Source organism: Hermetia illucens, chromosome 1 (genome assembly GCF_905115235.1).
Source record: "Hermetia illucens chromosome 1, iHerIll2.2.curated.20191125, whole genome shotgun sequence".
Taxonomy (NCBI): domain Eukaryota; kingdom Metazoa; phylum Arthropoda; class Insecta; order Diptera; family Stratiomyidae; genus Hermetia; species Hermetia illucens.
The window spans coordinates 106,297,928-106,313,931 of NC_051849.1; the positions used below are offsets into that span (position 1 = coordinate 106,297,928).

Here is a 16,004-nt window from a genome sequence, read left to right on the forward strand (position 1 = left end):
CCTCACGGGACACGGTGGTTGCTACAGGCAGTATCTGCACCGCTTTGGGTTGGATGACTTTCCGAACTGTCCCAGATGCGATGGCATACCGGAGGATCCAAAGCATGTGATGTTTCACTGCCCACGATTTGCGATGGAGAGAAGGAGCTTAAACCAGGTGTTGGGCAGGAGCGTGACCCCGGAGAGCTTGGTTACTGAGATGCTGGAGTCCGAGGAGAAGTGGCTTGTGGTTAGCTCCGCAATCATCCAAATGCAGGAGGAGTTGCTGAAAGAACAAAGAAGGAGGAAAGCTGCAAATAGGAGAAGGGCAAACCTACCCCGCGAAGTAATACCTCAATGGTGGTCCCGCGGGGCTGGGGTTGGAGAGACCGGGGGTGGTTTTTAGTGGGTGTGAATCCCACACGCGCCCGCTGTTGTTCCGCCGTTCGGGCGGCGGAGCTGCGGCGGACGTGTCTTTCTAAGATTTTCCACCTCCGTGTACGCACAAAAAAAAAAAAATATGTATATAAAGGTAGGTTTACAGTATAGTATAAATAGGAGTGAGTGAAAATGCGAAAAATTCTTCTAATACAAAATAATACTTACATTAACCAACAAGCCAAACTTCCCATTTTCAAAAGGTTTGAAAGCATGTATGAATTCCACCAAAGGATCTGTGTAGCCCCATAGCAAAGAATCTGCTGCAACAGTATTGAATAACTTCGGACTAGCTGACTCTACTCCAATCTTGGTTGCCATCCTGACGAAATAGGACTGCCTCTTCATCGTGTCTAGCACAGTTATGAATGGGACATTCGGAACGGTCACCTGATCGTATTGTTTGCCTGTCGAATATTCCGGCATAAAAGTGTACCGTCGATTCACCTGAAAACGCAAGAGGAGAATTTAATTCGGCCGCCCCGGATCAAACTCCAATCATACTCACTCTAAATGTAACTGTTGAATTCTTGTTGAATTGTACTTGCGTCTTGGTTGCATTTTCTGAATATGTGTACGGCCCTAAATCCGTAACCTTCAGCTTTTTCGCTTTACCACTTAAGAAATCGTCCAGATTCGTGTAATTGAAAATGTGTACTTTTAAATGGGTACTTAGTGGTGGCTTTATCCACCATTCTGCTGCCATTGAGTTATTTGTTAAGATTAATTTCTGCAAGAAATAAAAAATAGAGTGATTACCAGTTGAGTCATGTATCTCGAAAGCAAAAGTCTTACCGACGTAAATTGATTATTATATACATCTGTAAACCACATGACGAAAAATCCTGTGGTACTAACGAAGAAGGCTACTAATAGGAAGGCAAGCACTGTAATCAAAAAGAATAATAAGCATTAGGTCAATGGATATTTGGTAAACACATGTTGAAACTAAATACTAGAATGTGTACATAAGGTAAGCAGAAATGCAAGAACACTAAGGAAAGGCAAAAACTTGATAAGCGAGTTTTTAATGATTGTCTACAATTACTCAAGTTGGTGTCAAGGTAATTTTTCTAAGGCAAGTTTTCATGCTTTTGGTCCCAACAGATTTGAGTTGAAAAATCTCATTTAATCTACATTTACATACAAATTTCAATTGACTCAAGTACTGAGCAATTATTCAGAGCCTGACCCGATTTTTTCACAAATGAACATTTTTTCCAATTTCCACTGGTGTTATGGTTTAATTCTTATAAGGACTTTCAATTTTTATAACAGGCAGTATTCATTTCTAATTTTCTTCATATTCATCTTTCTTTTTCATGTCCAACGACTGTCTTCTACATTTTTAACAAAGCTCCCTAGTTTTCTTCTAAGATATTTTAAGAAAAAATCGCTGGTGAGGGCCATATTTATTAAATATCCTTGAAGTTAATAATGTTAAATAAACAAAATAACTACTTAACCAAGGACCAAAAATTTGGGAAGGAAAAATCAGGGAGAACGCATTATGTATTTCACAGAAAATACCGGAAGTTCGAGCAGAGAATTTTTAACGGTTAGACACTTTAGCCTTTTTGGAACTTCAAAGCTGACAAATCTTCACCTTCGGTTTAGATTCTTCTTCTTTAGTAGCAGCGTCAGCTCATCCTGATCTGACGCGCCATTATTCTCAGTCACATGCTTGATTTGGATAGAGTTGGAGGGTCCTCAAATTATCATCCACTGTATCAAGCCATCATTGTTTTGGGTCGTCTTCCATCGACTGTGATGCTCAGACCAGTCTTAGCTAGAGAGTTTTCGACAATGCGAATTACATGTCAATGCCATCGAAGACACCTCTCTTGTGCTTTCTTCACGATCCATGCAACCCCATATCGATCATGGCTCGGCTGGTCATGTCACTGGCCCAATGCAACATCTTTGTCTCCATTATCACGAGGCAGCGTTCATTGTCTTTGACAACCATGTGAACGACACTGTATTAAAATGTTGCCTGTTTCATTAAGTTCGGTCGTCAAAAACTCTGAAGTGTGTAGAACGTTGAATTTGAATATCTCTTCTGACCATTTTTATGATAACAAGAAGGAGGTGTGATAAGAGGGCACTTCTTTGATGAACAATAAAAAAGAATCGAAGCAGTTTTGATATATTTGCTACATTTCAGTTTTACTTTTCTGATGCAAAAAAAGCAATTTAACTCAGCGTACGAATTGCTCTGGCACTAGTTGTTGCCGCAATGCATATGGTACCTAGTGAATTTGGGGCTCTCACGGTCAGGCACCTGTTCTAGATTCAGGTAAGCGATGTAGAGAGAACAACCCTTTTTTGCGATGCGTTTTTCTCTATGAATAACCGTGATTTGATAATATTGCGAATAGGGTTATCAATAATAGGTTCAAATATAAGATAACAGCGAATAGTAATAGTTTGAATATTCTGGGAACCATCTTTCTTTTTGCATATTGGAACGGTTGTGTTTCTTGCTGAAGAACTCACTGAGCTAGAGAGGTGGGTTCTGCTTTGCACTTTCCAGACCTCAGCTGTAATACCGCCGTGTTCTGTTGCCTTCACCAAATACTAAATGAATTTGAAGAATATGAAGAGGTTTCGAAAGATGAAATAGGGTGGATATGTGTTTGAGGTGAAGGAGAAACTATAGCCTCTGAACACTCAGGCCATGGTCCTCATTATACTCGACTCTCCCGTCTAACGGAATACCCCGGATTCGTTAACGTATCGTAGGATTCCCCTTAGTGTATGTGGTGCTGCCCGTCGCAACTGGAGAACATCGGCACCGAAGATCTGATATTTGATGCTTCCATAGGCAGGGCACTCACAAAAATGCTCCGTGGATTCCGCTTCTTCATTACAGGAGGGACACGTATCGTCTACTCTGAGTGTATGTTCACCTAGTGAATTATGGCCTGTCAGAACGCCTACAATGCTCCTACTTTTCGACATGTTTGGTTCTGACAAGAAAGCGGGTAATTTGGGACACCAGAAATATGCGCCCATTATCGCACCTGTCAAAGAAACAAGTCGGAATACCGGAAGCTGTACGCTTCGGATATAAAGGTTTTGGATCCATTTTTTGTCAAAAATTCCCTATGTACGTTTATCATTCGTACATAGCCAAAACTTCAAAATATCCTCGATATATCCAATTCCGCCGTTTATATGAGTTCACTTTATATGATCATAACGACATACAGGTCTTAGATTGCGGTAAATTCACGTGAAATACCAAATGTTGCCCTTCTATAACTCTATATATATACTAGCTATTTTTAAACTTTCCAAAATTCGTGCCAAACTACCGAAATAACATCATCATCATCATCATCATGAACAGCGCAACAAACGGTATCCGGTCTAGGCCTGCCTTAATACGGAACTCCAGACATCCCGGTTTTGCGCCGAGGTCCACCAATTCGATATCCCTCAAAGCTGCCTGGCGTCCTGACCTACGCAATCGCTCCATCTTAGGCAGGGTCTGCCTCGTCTTCTTTTTCTACCATAGATATTGCCCTTATAAACTTTCCGGGTGGGATCATCCTCATCCATACGGATTAAGTTACCCACCAACCGTAACCTATTGAGCCGGATTTTATTCACAACTTGACGGTCATGGTATCGCTCATAGATTTCCTCGTTATGTATGCTACGAAATCATCCATCCTCATGTAGGGGGTCAAAAATTCTTCGGAGGATTCTTCTCTCGAACGCGGCCGAGAGTTCGCAATTCTTCTTGCTAAGAACCCAAGTTTCCGAGGAATACATGAGGACTGGCAAGATCATTGTCTTGTACAGAAATCGTTTTGACCCTATGAGAGGTGAGAGGTTTCAAGCGGAACAGTTTTTGTAAGCTGAAATAGGCTCTGTTGGTTGCCAACAACCGTGCGCGGATTTCATCATCGTAGCTGTTATCGGTTGTGATTTTCGACCCTAGATAGGAGAAATTATCAACGGTCACAAAGTTTTAGTCTCCTATCTTTATTCTTCCCGTTTGACCCGTGCGGTTTCCTGTTGTTGATTGCTTTGTTTTTAGGGCTGACGTTGCTACCATCCACTTTATATTGCCTTCATTGATGTGCAGCCCAATCTCACGCCGCCTAACATCTATCCAAATTGGAACGAAATGAAAATAAAAAAATTATGGCTCGACCGCGCGCGTGGAGCCGTAAAACTCCGGACCCGAATGTCACGATCGAAAAGGGGGATCCACGACCGAACACATCTTCGATCGATATTTCCCAGCCTTAAATGTATGATAAGGGGCGAACTTCGAGGTTCCCTCTTGGTCGTCTCCGGTCACTCAGGAAAGTCCTTGGATCATCGCAATTACATTTTTGCCATTATAAATGGCGCCTGACGTTGGGCTCAAAATTTCCTAGGAACCTAGGAAAAATAGCCCATTGCGGCTCACAACATTGTTCCCGGCCAGGCTTCACGTGCACTTGACTTCATCTTCCAAGTTTACGTTTCACGCCTTTCTCCCAAAAGCAAGTACTCCTTTGCTTAAATTTCCCTTCCTGCCGTGTAGAGCAGAGTTTCCCTGTAGTATCCTCGATAGTGCACCTCAAGAACTGATCGTTTCTTGTGTTTGCCTTTGGGGCTTAGTCTCCCGTCTAAACTTCTTCTTTCATTTATTTTAAAGTTGAATATTCTTTCTTCTTCATCGGGATGATGGGTGAAATGAATCTTTAATAGAAAATGGAGGTAATCGACTAAATGCTGCGCCAGTCCGTTCTCATTGATTCATCCTCATTTTGTTTTCTGATTTCAAACGAAGAAAATTAAGGGGTCATCCCGTGTATCGGATCCGCGGAATCGATTTCTTTTTTTGGCATGAATTGTATCTACATATAGTGTAGAATATATGAGAAAAGTGATTTTTTGATATTCGGAGTTGTTCGGAAATTATAGTGTTAAACACGTGATAAGTCACATGCCAGATTTATGTCGATCGCCGTAATAAAACTCGTATTTATCGGTTCGAATGACGTTCGAATGACTGCGCAAAAAGGACAATAATTGAAGCCGAGGCTGTACATATGTTTCTTCAAGAAACCTAAGGTTTATAAGTTAGATATAGCAGATTAATGGTCAGTTAAGGTTTTATGGCTAAAAATCACATTCTACTTTTTAAATGCGTTTTTCTCGAAACTGTATATTGAAAATCGACTGCCACCATAGCTCAAAATCAATCAAACGAAAATTTTTGAAATTTTTACAACTTATTCAAAACATATTTCTACGGTCCGCAAACTAGGATAATTGCGATTCATTCAGTAGTTTTTTTTATTCATTGAAGAAGCCGTGAAAATACACAAAAAATTCACAAAAACAGTTCCAAAAATTTAGTTTTTAAATTTTTTTAATAATCCTAGTTGGTAGACTGTAGTTAAGCCTCTATATTAAACTGTCGTTTACTTTTGTCTTTAATATGATCGCAGCGCCCTCTAGCGTGGCAGCACAACACCAGAGATGGGTGTATAAATTGCTCTGTATTTCAATAACGAACTATGCGATCGGGTTGAGAAAAATACTATGCACGCTCAAGATATTAATAAATCTATGGTGAAAAATCCATATTTGTATCTTTATCCGGTTCTTCTTAAAAAAGTTTTTTCGCGCACAAGGTGCAAACAATTTTTCAGGTTGAGATGGCATTTGAACCATCCATGAGTTTTGCGGAGTTTGAATGAGAGTTGAAAATTTAGAATAAATTTAATTTTTTATTTTTGGTGGTTGATTATTTCGCTTATTTAGCTGTTTGAGTAGTTAAATTATTTTACTATTTTGCTTACTGATAATACCTCTTCTTGTTTTTGATTTAATTTTTCTTTGATTTACTTCGATTATTTTTATTACTTTGGTTATATTCTGGTGATTGTCCCTTTTGTTTTTTGTCTTAACTTTGCCGATTTTATCGTTTTTCTTTTGCCGATTTATTTTGATTTATATTTCTTAAATTTTCTCTGTTTCATTTTTCTCCAGAAAAGAAATCTTCAATCCGGCATGAAACCATGGCAAGAAATCCTCTCTCAAGCATTCTTTCAATTACATAGCTATTTTGCTGAATCGGGTGAGGAAGTGGATATAAAGTGCAAGAAATCCTCAGTCTGATGATCAAGATGGAAGTACTGATTTGATCTGCTGGAATTGCAGGCAGATTGGACATTTGTTTGAGGACACACGGAAGCCCGTATGTCCAAAATGTCGAGTTCCAGAGCCCAGCACCAGTCATTAGGGCGTTCCTATATCGGTCCGACACTTTAGATAAAACTTACCCGGATTTGACCCCACCGACCATTATTTTTCAGAAATTAATGCTTTCGGTTCTGAGGCTGCTGCTGGTGAAATTGCAACAATATCCAGCGACCAAAAAAGAATTTTCGGAGCAGCAGGTGTAACGACGCAAGAACCTAAGTGTCCTTCGCTTCATTTAGGTCATTAATGGCAGCGAATAATGGGCAACCGCCGTCTGTACTACTTTGCCGTTCTCACAAGTCAACCCAGTAATATTATCCGCCCTTATGCGAATGTCACAGGCCTGGATGAACGTGTCCCAGGACTGATTGATACCGGAGTCACCGTAAGTGATTTGGCTTCAGATTTTGCCCAGAAAATTATTAACGACGGTCTGTACAAATGGGAGAGATTACGCATCCATTTCAGGTAGACAGAGTTTCGGCTAACATCACGTTTCGTGATCGGACAGAATCGATGTGGTTCCTCCTAATCCCATCATTAACCCGAAATATATACCTTGGCGCTGATTTTCTGCGCAAGTTTGGACTCGCACAGAACTTATTTGCACCTTCAGTTTCAATGTCGAGAACGTCAACAACATCAGTTGACGGTACACCAGCGAGCAAGGCTGATACTGTCATTGGCAGTTTTCCATCTTTCAAGTTGGAGGGCTTAGCATGTATAATCATAACGACATACGTCACCGATATCGAGGATAACAGAGCAATTACACAGAGACACTTCTTAATTTCTCTCGCCATTGCCTCGGTCGGATGCTGGCTTCGGGAGTCATCCCTAAGCGCCTGTTCTTCACCGATCAACTTAATGATGAAACTGGGTAAAGTGTAACTTTGCCTTAATACCCTTAAGGCGAACAGTATCACGGTGAAGGACGTTTATCCTTTACCTGTCATCACTTACTGCTCTTAAGCGAATTGATTCTCTTTATTAGACGCGCTGATTTGACATTGAACATCCGGGAAAGCAAATTTGTCAGGAAGAAAGTTCGATACTTGGGTCACATGATTAGTAGTGGGCCGATTTGTACCGATCCTGACAACGTACGTACGTACGTCGCATCAAAGATATCCTGAGGCTAAACACCGCCAAACAACTACGCTTTTTAGACTGCAAACATGCCTCAGTTTTGTTGGTCTGAGGAAGCCATCTCACGAAACAAGCAGTTGAATCTTTCAGTTAAAAAAATTAAAAATTGTTACATCTCAGTTTAATTGCATAATGCACACAACTCCGACCGAAATACCCATACATGTAGAGATTAGGCAGTACAGCTGAACTGTTCAGTTAAAACTAAACGTATGTGCCCGACCTAAAGAGAGTCGACTGCCCGCTAGCAACATATAGCAAAGCCCACTTCACTCTGAGATCTCTACCGAGCAAATTCCACTTAATTCACTTGTGCGTGAGTTACAATTTGATAGTAACAATGTTTGCATCAACGCTATCAATTTTAAAGAACGCCTTAGTTATGCATTTTATTCCAAACAGACCGACGCTTTAACTACTTCCGCCTAAAAGTGCACCGAAAAACAATTTTCGCTGTCAAAAATTGTTTTTCAATGTCATGGCCGCCACGATTTACACTTGAAAGCTAATAAATGAATTAGAACGCATAACCCCTGAATCCTAGATTGCCTAATAAAGACAGGAAAGACAATACATGAATGGTACTGCAACTTTTTCTTTTGCCGCATTTTTCTTATGGTTACGTGGTGTTATTGTGTCATCGTCGAGTACTTTCAATAGGAGATATTTAACTTTTTTCACTGAAAGGGAGAAGGCATTTAGAGGGCATTTATTCCTGAAGTAGATCTTAATTTTAGCCGTATTTGCGGAATAAGGAGGTGTAAGAGGACTTATTCTATAAAAAATAAAAACATTAATATAATAACTATCCACCATAAAAATACAAAAAAAAATGCAGTAATGCCCCTATATAAAATAATGACCTATACCGATCATATACCGATTGCTTTTACATTTTGACAATTTACTGCAGAAAAGCTCTTCAACTTCATTCTATGATTACTGAAAGAATTGTTATGAAAGTCGGGCAAATACCAGTATGGCATCCAAAATACTATATGTATTAATATATATAAAAATTATTAATATATGTAAAAACTAAATACAAACGCAGTTAAAAATTTAGTTTAACCTGAAAAGCACTATATCGATAATAGTTAACTTCATACGATTCACACCTGGAGTTCAACATGATTTGCGAATGTGAAGAAGTTCACCCAAAACGGGCGTGAAAGTTTTTGTTTACGTCTTATATTTGAGTGGACATTTGTCCCATGGCTGCAAAGAAATAGATTCTTCATAAATGAAACTTTAATATTTCACTTGAATGTCAATTATTCCCGTCAATTATGAGGTCAGCATCTCATTTGCAAATCTTAAAATTCAGTGACTTCAGATTTTTGGGTTGGATAGTTTCCGAAAATGAGCCTCGTTTCACTTTTGAAAATACTAATTGAGACCTTTCATTTGATACCACACATGGATGCATTAGGTGAAAAAAAGTTACATCCTCCCTTTGCACGTATGCGAAGCTCCCTTTAAACAACACGTAGAATTATGTCACTCACAGTGTTTCGTTAGAATCAGTGTAGCCGTTTTGGAGCAAATGCGTGTGACAGACGGGCAGTAAATCGAAACCTGGTAAAACTTACTTATGAGGAGAGATGAACTTATTTTCACCTTGTTCATATTAAACTTCAATGTTAACAATAAATCGCTAAGAAAAGGAACTGCTGGAGGTACATATGACCCAAGCAAACTAATAATCACTTTAATCACCTCTTAGTTGCCGGAAATGCTATCAATAAAATTTCCAAATTATTAAGTAAGCTATCAGAGCAATTTTATTTAAACGCACGTTTTATTTCATGTGGCCCATATTTTTCTGAATGACTACGAGTGACATAAATTGGAACCAACGGTTTCCCCCAAAATTCTCATATAGCAATTTCAATGCAAAATATACATTTTATTATTATAAATAATTAACAAATTCAATGAAGTGTGATCTGCCAAATGGCCTTGCTCTCTCTAAATAAATCCAGTTAAGCGTGAAATAAACACAAAAATAAACACTGGCAATTGATTCGAACCTTGGCATATTGTCTGGAAATAATTAGACCGATAAACATACAAAACTCTCAAAATAAATTCTACGATGAAAACTTCAGTTATTTCAATTTTATTATTTCAACAACGTATTTATGAACCCTAACTCATATAAATATCGGTCATAAAAACTCTTTTGCATAGTTTTGTTGACATCGATTTTGATTCAACAACAAAGGGATGTCCAGGAATACATATGTCACCAAATATTTGTATATGTATATATATAGAGTGGATGATTCTCGTGGGTAATTATCTAAATCTATTGTTGTTAAAATTTTTCTAACATAATGCTAAAGATAGCATAACTTGCGCCATTGCGACTTAACATGTTAAACGAATAACAAGCTATTAGGTTGTTGCACATGAAATGGTCGATTTGGCGATCAAGTGAAGAAGCGATTTTGCTCTATCAAACCACCACCAGTTGGCGCTGTTGCTGTCGGATAATGAAGTTTAAATACGCCTACATTTAATCAATGTAGGTCACCTCAGTTTTGACCATCGTTGTGATAACAGTGAATAAAAAGGAATTAAAGGATGGAAAAGACCTAACAACGTATACTTTTTCTGTATGAGTTCAAGTTCGGTCATAAAGCAGCGGTGGCGACCAAGAACATTAACAGCGCATTTGGAGCTGATACGGTAAGCGAACGAACCACACGGCGGTGGTTCGAAAAATTCCAGTCAGGGGACGAAAACCTTCAAAGTGGGCCACGTGGACATCCGGGACCATCGATTGACAAGGACGAGCTGCGTTTGCTAGTCGAATCCGACACACGTCAATCTGTGAGAGACATTGCAGAGAAACTGGGCGTACACTATTCGACAGTTTCCCGGCACTTGCAACAACTTGGAAAGGAATGGAATTATTCACTATTTTTTTTTTGGCACCTGGAGAAACGATTAATGCACAGAAATATTGTGCACAAATCGAGGAAATGCACCAAAAATTGAGTATTCAACGGCCGAGATTAGTCAACAGAGATGATGTGATACTCCTTCACGACAATGTACAACCTCATGTTTCCAGAACAATGGTTCAAAAGTTAAATGAATTGCAGTATGAGACTCTGCATCATCCACCATATTCACGGGACCTTTCGTCAACCGACTACCACTTTTTTAATCATTTGGATCATTTTTTGGCGGAAAAACAATTTAGAAATGAAGAAGCCATCAAAATTTGCCTTCGACGAGTTTATCATCACCCGAAAATTGGAACTTCTACGAAACTGGCATACATACTCTTGTATCTCGCTGGGAGAAGTGTTTTGAATCCACTGGCATCTATTTTGATTAATTAAATAAATTTTTGCAAGCTTTACAGTTGTTTCAAATTTTAGTACCAAATGGGCCATTTCATTTGCAACAACCTAATACAACTTAGATTATTTTCACCGTTCCGATGCTTGCAGAGCAAGCTGACTTACATATATGCATCCAGTTCTACTTTAGAAAACCCAGTTTCGGTTATCTCAACGGAGATGAAGCATCAGTCGGTATGAATACATAGAATCCTACCAGCGGAACTGCCGGTTGACAAAACTTTAAGGGGTAAGACTATTAAAAGGCCGAAAAAGGGAGTTTTTTAGAATTTTTTTTTGTGGTAGGGAAAGAGCCCGTAGAGCAATACAAGTGAGGATGATTATTATACATATAATATATTTAAGTCGACTGCAGTGAATTTTTGTTAAGATATATGTAAAGATAGCGCCACTGACGCAATTTTCCCGAAGTCTGTCATGTATAATAGTATAACCAGTCCAAATATAAAGCTAGACAGGAAGAATTTTTTTTTAATCTACATCAGTATAGCTGGTGAATGATGTACGAGCTGCTAAAATTAGCCTAATGTTTCAATTCGGGGTATGAAAAGCACTTAACTTTTTCCTATGTTAAGTAACTCAAAACTCCTATTGTCCAACCTCACTTTTCCCAACTTTTCACAGTCAATTATTACATTAAAGACCCTTTTAATAAATTCTTCCAAGTATTTTCCGATGATTATACTCATACATTTCTTCGGTTGCCCTTCATTTAGACTTGACTTCTCAAATTTGGGGCCTTGGGGGTCAGGTACTCTTGGAGAAAGATAACTGCGATTTCACCCATTTATTTAAGATTTTCTGTGAAACCTTATTAGAATAGATTCAATGTCTGCCTGTGCGTTTGTCTGTCTGTCTCTGAAATCCGATTTATTCGGAAACGAAAAGTGTAACATGTCTCATTCTCATAACCTATTCAACCGAAAACTCGGAATTCGGAAATTCGGAATGCTGCAGCTATACAAAATGCAGCCCATTCCGAAACCTGCTCAAATAAAGTTAATAATAGCATATTACCATATTTTAGAAATTTATCCGAAATCGCCCCTCAAGCTCATTCGAGAAGTACAAGTACGCGAATATGCCGAATTTTCGTGTGTCTTCACCATTTTCAGCTTTGCAAACTCCGTAAAGTATTCATACTGCAGTAATAAATTCTGGCATTGTTTGTTACCAGTAATCGTTCAATAATTGACTTCCTTGTGTGTCCGTCTTGGCTTTCTTTCTTAACGCAATTTCCCTAATTTCGGCTTATTTGCTGATGTAACTTTCAACAGACGAACGTCAATGGTCAGCCAATCGCGTTTCTTCTCATCTCTTTCATTCATTCTTCTGGCATTTGACATTTTCCTTTCTTCATACAATTCGTTGCTGTTGTTTTCTTTTATATCCTCTTCATACATTTCTTAAAAGGTTTCTTACAATGTAGTGCCCTGTGGCCTTCTATGTTAAAGTTATTACATTTATCTTTAAAAATGCACGCTTGTGTTAGGTCAATTGACTCGGTAATTCGTCGAATTCTCGTTTTGAAATCGATAACCTGTTGTGCGTTCTTGGAGCAAGCTGCCTCCCATAGTTATCGACCGTTTAGCTAAGCATTGATCTTCGCATCTACGCAGCTTTTAGCTCCCGTGACTTAGAAATTTTCCGGACATCTCCAACCAAACATCCTACCATATCACAATTAAACATTTGTTCTTAAAACCTTGCAGTGCAGGCAATCTCAGTCTTCAGTAAATGGCGGGATTAATTTCCAAGTTGTCATTTTCGCATTCCGATTTATGTACTTTGTACAGAAAGTGAATCTACACACTGCTGCCGAGAAAATAACCCCTTACATCGTTCCAGGATCACAAATGCCATCCACAAAAGACTCGATTTGATATCAACGAGGTGGTCCATACGTTACGTATCCCATATGTATCACCTACTTCGTTTCTAGACCAAACGCTTGCAGAGATTAACCAATTCTTTGGCTCCTGCTCCTCAGCTCCACCCTGAAAATTTATTTTCTATGTTCGTTTTCATATTTTCGCTGGAGCGGTTCCACGATCGTCGTATAATGATTTCGTTCCTTATCTGGAACCATCTGCAATTCTTCTCCTGCTGCACCTTTCAGTACTCCAATGATTTTGGGTGTCATTTATATCAAACTGAACTTTGAAAAGAGTAAACGATCTTGTTTCATCATATATCGGAACCTTAATCTTTGGTGTGGCATTCTGCTGGGCTAGAAATGGATGGCCGCCCCCTTACGTATATATGAACCCTCATTATTTCAGACGGTTCACTGTTACTAATATATAGGTTTTGCAAGTCTAATTCAGAATTTTTCTAAAGCAATTCAGAATTGCCCAAAGTAGTTTCAGAAATTTCCAAACTAACTTTAGACTTTTCCAAGTCAATTTCGGAATTTTCCATTTCATGAAGGAACGGTAAATGAACCCCTTCCTAGAGGGCGCCAATGGACCATTTTATTTTCAGACCGGTTCTTTCAAGCAAATATTCACAGAAAATTGATGGGTATCCCAGATTTTTTGAAAACAATTTCAGATCTATTTTTGTCCAAATGTAAAAAGTTTATGGTAAAATATTTACAAAATTCTGAGCTGGAGATGGGACGTCTAAATTTGAAATTGGAAATTCTGAATTGAAAAAATCTGAGGTTAGTTTGGAAATTTCCGAAATTAGTTTTGGATTTAACTTGCAAAACCTATATAACGGTATATACTATCGTTTTATGTATGATGTTTTCAAGCGTAATTAACGCACAAGGAATAGTAAAGTTTAGCAGGATCTACTTCAACCTGGTCAGTATTTGACAGCTCAAGACTCTGCATATATACGAAAAAAGATTGCAACTTTTTTTCTCAGAATATGATCATATGGGATATCAGATGAATTATATGAGAGTGGGCGCTGGAATTGTGTGCCGAAAAGTGAAACAGGTCTCATTTTTAAAACCGATCTTACCACCAAATTTGAAAAAATCAGCCATGAACCTGAAGATTGAATTTACTGGTGGGTGGCATCTCACTATTTTAGATTTTTTGGTTGGATAGGTTCTATGTTTCACCTGATACGCCAATTGACCATACCCTCTGAGAAAAACATCCGTTCAACTCAATGCTATATGTAAAAGGACTCACAGATCACGCTTTCAGGACAAATATCATGACAATAGGTCCAGCCGTTTTTGAGTAAATGGGGTGTGACAGACAGACAGGCAGAATTGATTTTAATATGGTTTTGTTTCACACACACCTTAAAAACATCTTATTGTATTCGACGCATATTACTTCACTGCTCAACATAAGGGCCAACTATATTGGACTTACGTCACCTTAAAGTTTCCACAACTCTATGGGAATCTTTCCTATGACCTATATTGAAGTTAATTTGTCTCTTGCTTAGCGCTTTGACTTGCGCTCAAATTTGAGCTATTGGTCCAAATTGCGAACACTTAACAAACGCGCGGTTATGTTGTTTTGAAATTTTAAATTCTGTGTGCTATCTTATGTTATTCGATTGTAAAGTTTGAATATTTAGATTCGTTAACCAATGAAGCAGTCAATTCATTTTATACTTCGCTAATATTCAAGAAAGATGTGCAAATGCCGTTCTAGGAAGCTGCTTTGATATAAAAACTTCTTATCGATGTCATCAGTTTGCAAGTATATTTACCTAAATATTCGCCCTACTCTTATACAATCTTTGTCTCCTGGCTAAATGTATATTTTTAATTTTATCACAGCATTCACATTATAACCACCTTTGAGCAAAACAAGAAAAGGAGATCTTGAGTCCTCACCCGTTTTTAGTGGGATAGCACCAGCGGTGAAGCGAATATTCTCTCATTTTTCGAGCAATAAACCCTTGTTGTACAAAATGAACGTTTGCATGTATGTACACAGAAATACAATGCAATGAAAACCGCTATAAATTTTGCCATTCCAACATTATTGACACATCGTTCGAATTATTATTATTATTAGTTTCAGTTTCCCCCCAAAATTTGCCGTGAAACTTACACTACTCTTCCACAGTTCTGAGTCATGTGTTGCTAGGGCGAACCACTAGTCTGTCATCTTCGGATAGTAGAATCGTCGACTTTCCTTAATATTTGACCTATCCACTTGCCTATGCATCAACCAAGTTCTTCATGCGAAATTGTTTACAGCCGATGACACGGGTAACAGTCGTGGTCACTTTCCATTTACTGCTCCAATATAGCAACACAGAAAAAACCTTAGAATGAGACAGTCTTATCTTGACGTTGGTGTTGAGATAATTGCATTTCTAGTGTTTTGACTAAACAACGAAAACGGCTCTGGCGTTTTTAATGTGTTGAGCGGCATCCAGTCCGGTGTCGCCGTCAGTAGAAACAACGCTTAGGAGCTTATTCACCTACGCCTTAAATATTTTGCTGATTAAGGTAGATAGGAAGAATGCGATGACCCCCCTTGGTTTTATTTTCAATCCGATTCTGCTTTCATCTTTTCAAAAATCAAGAACAATTTGACCGAGGTCGATGACTCGGAAGGAGATCAAGTACAGGGCGGTCGAGAGAAAGTAGTGAAAACTATGGAACAAAACTGGGGCCTATTATTATCACTTTTTGCGTTGAAATTTATATTATAGTGTCCCTAGAAAACCCCAGGCCCAAGGCAACCGCCCCCTTTCTGCTCCCCAACAGACAAGACAGCATGAAGAACATCACCGACAATAAGTAGAAATAATATCGTAGACAAAGTGCAACCCTATCAGACTTCGCTTTCGACCCCAAATTCCTATGGGAACTTACCTCGGTGTGGCATGTGACATTTTGCGCTCTGATAATAGCAA

The 16,004-nt window shown here is 38.7% G+C and overlaps 1 protein-coding gene across 1 annotated transcript in view; it reads right to left on the reverse strand.

Moving 5' to 3' along the window:
- Positions 1-16,004, reverse strand: part of LOC119659306 (lysosome membrane protein 2) — a 62,013-nt gene that overhangs the window by 18,874 nt on the left and 27,135 nt on the right. Inside the window, exons 2-4 of the mRNA XM_038067323.1 lie at positions 1,213-1,304; positions 926-1,147; positions 586-864 (exon numbers count right to left, since the gene is read on the reverse strand). Of these exons, the coding sequence (XP_037923251.1) occupies positions 586-864; positions 926-1,147; positions 1,213-1,304 (593 nt within the window). The remainder of the gene's footprint in view (positions 1-585; positions 865-925; positions 1,148-1,212; positions 1,305-16,004) is intronic.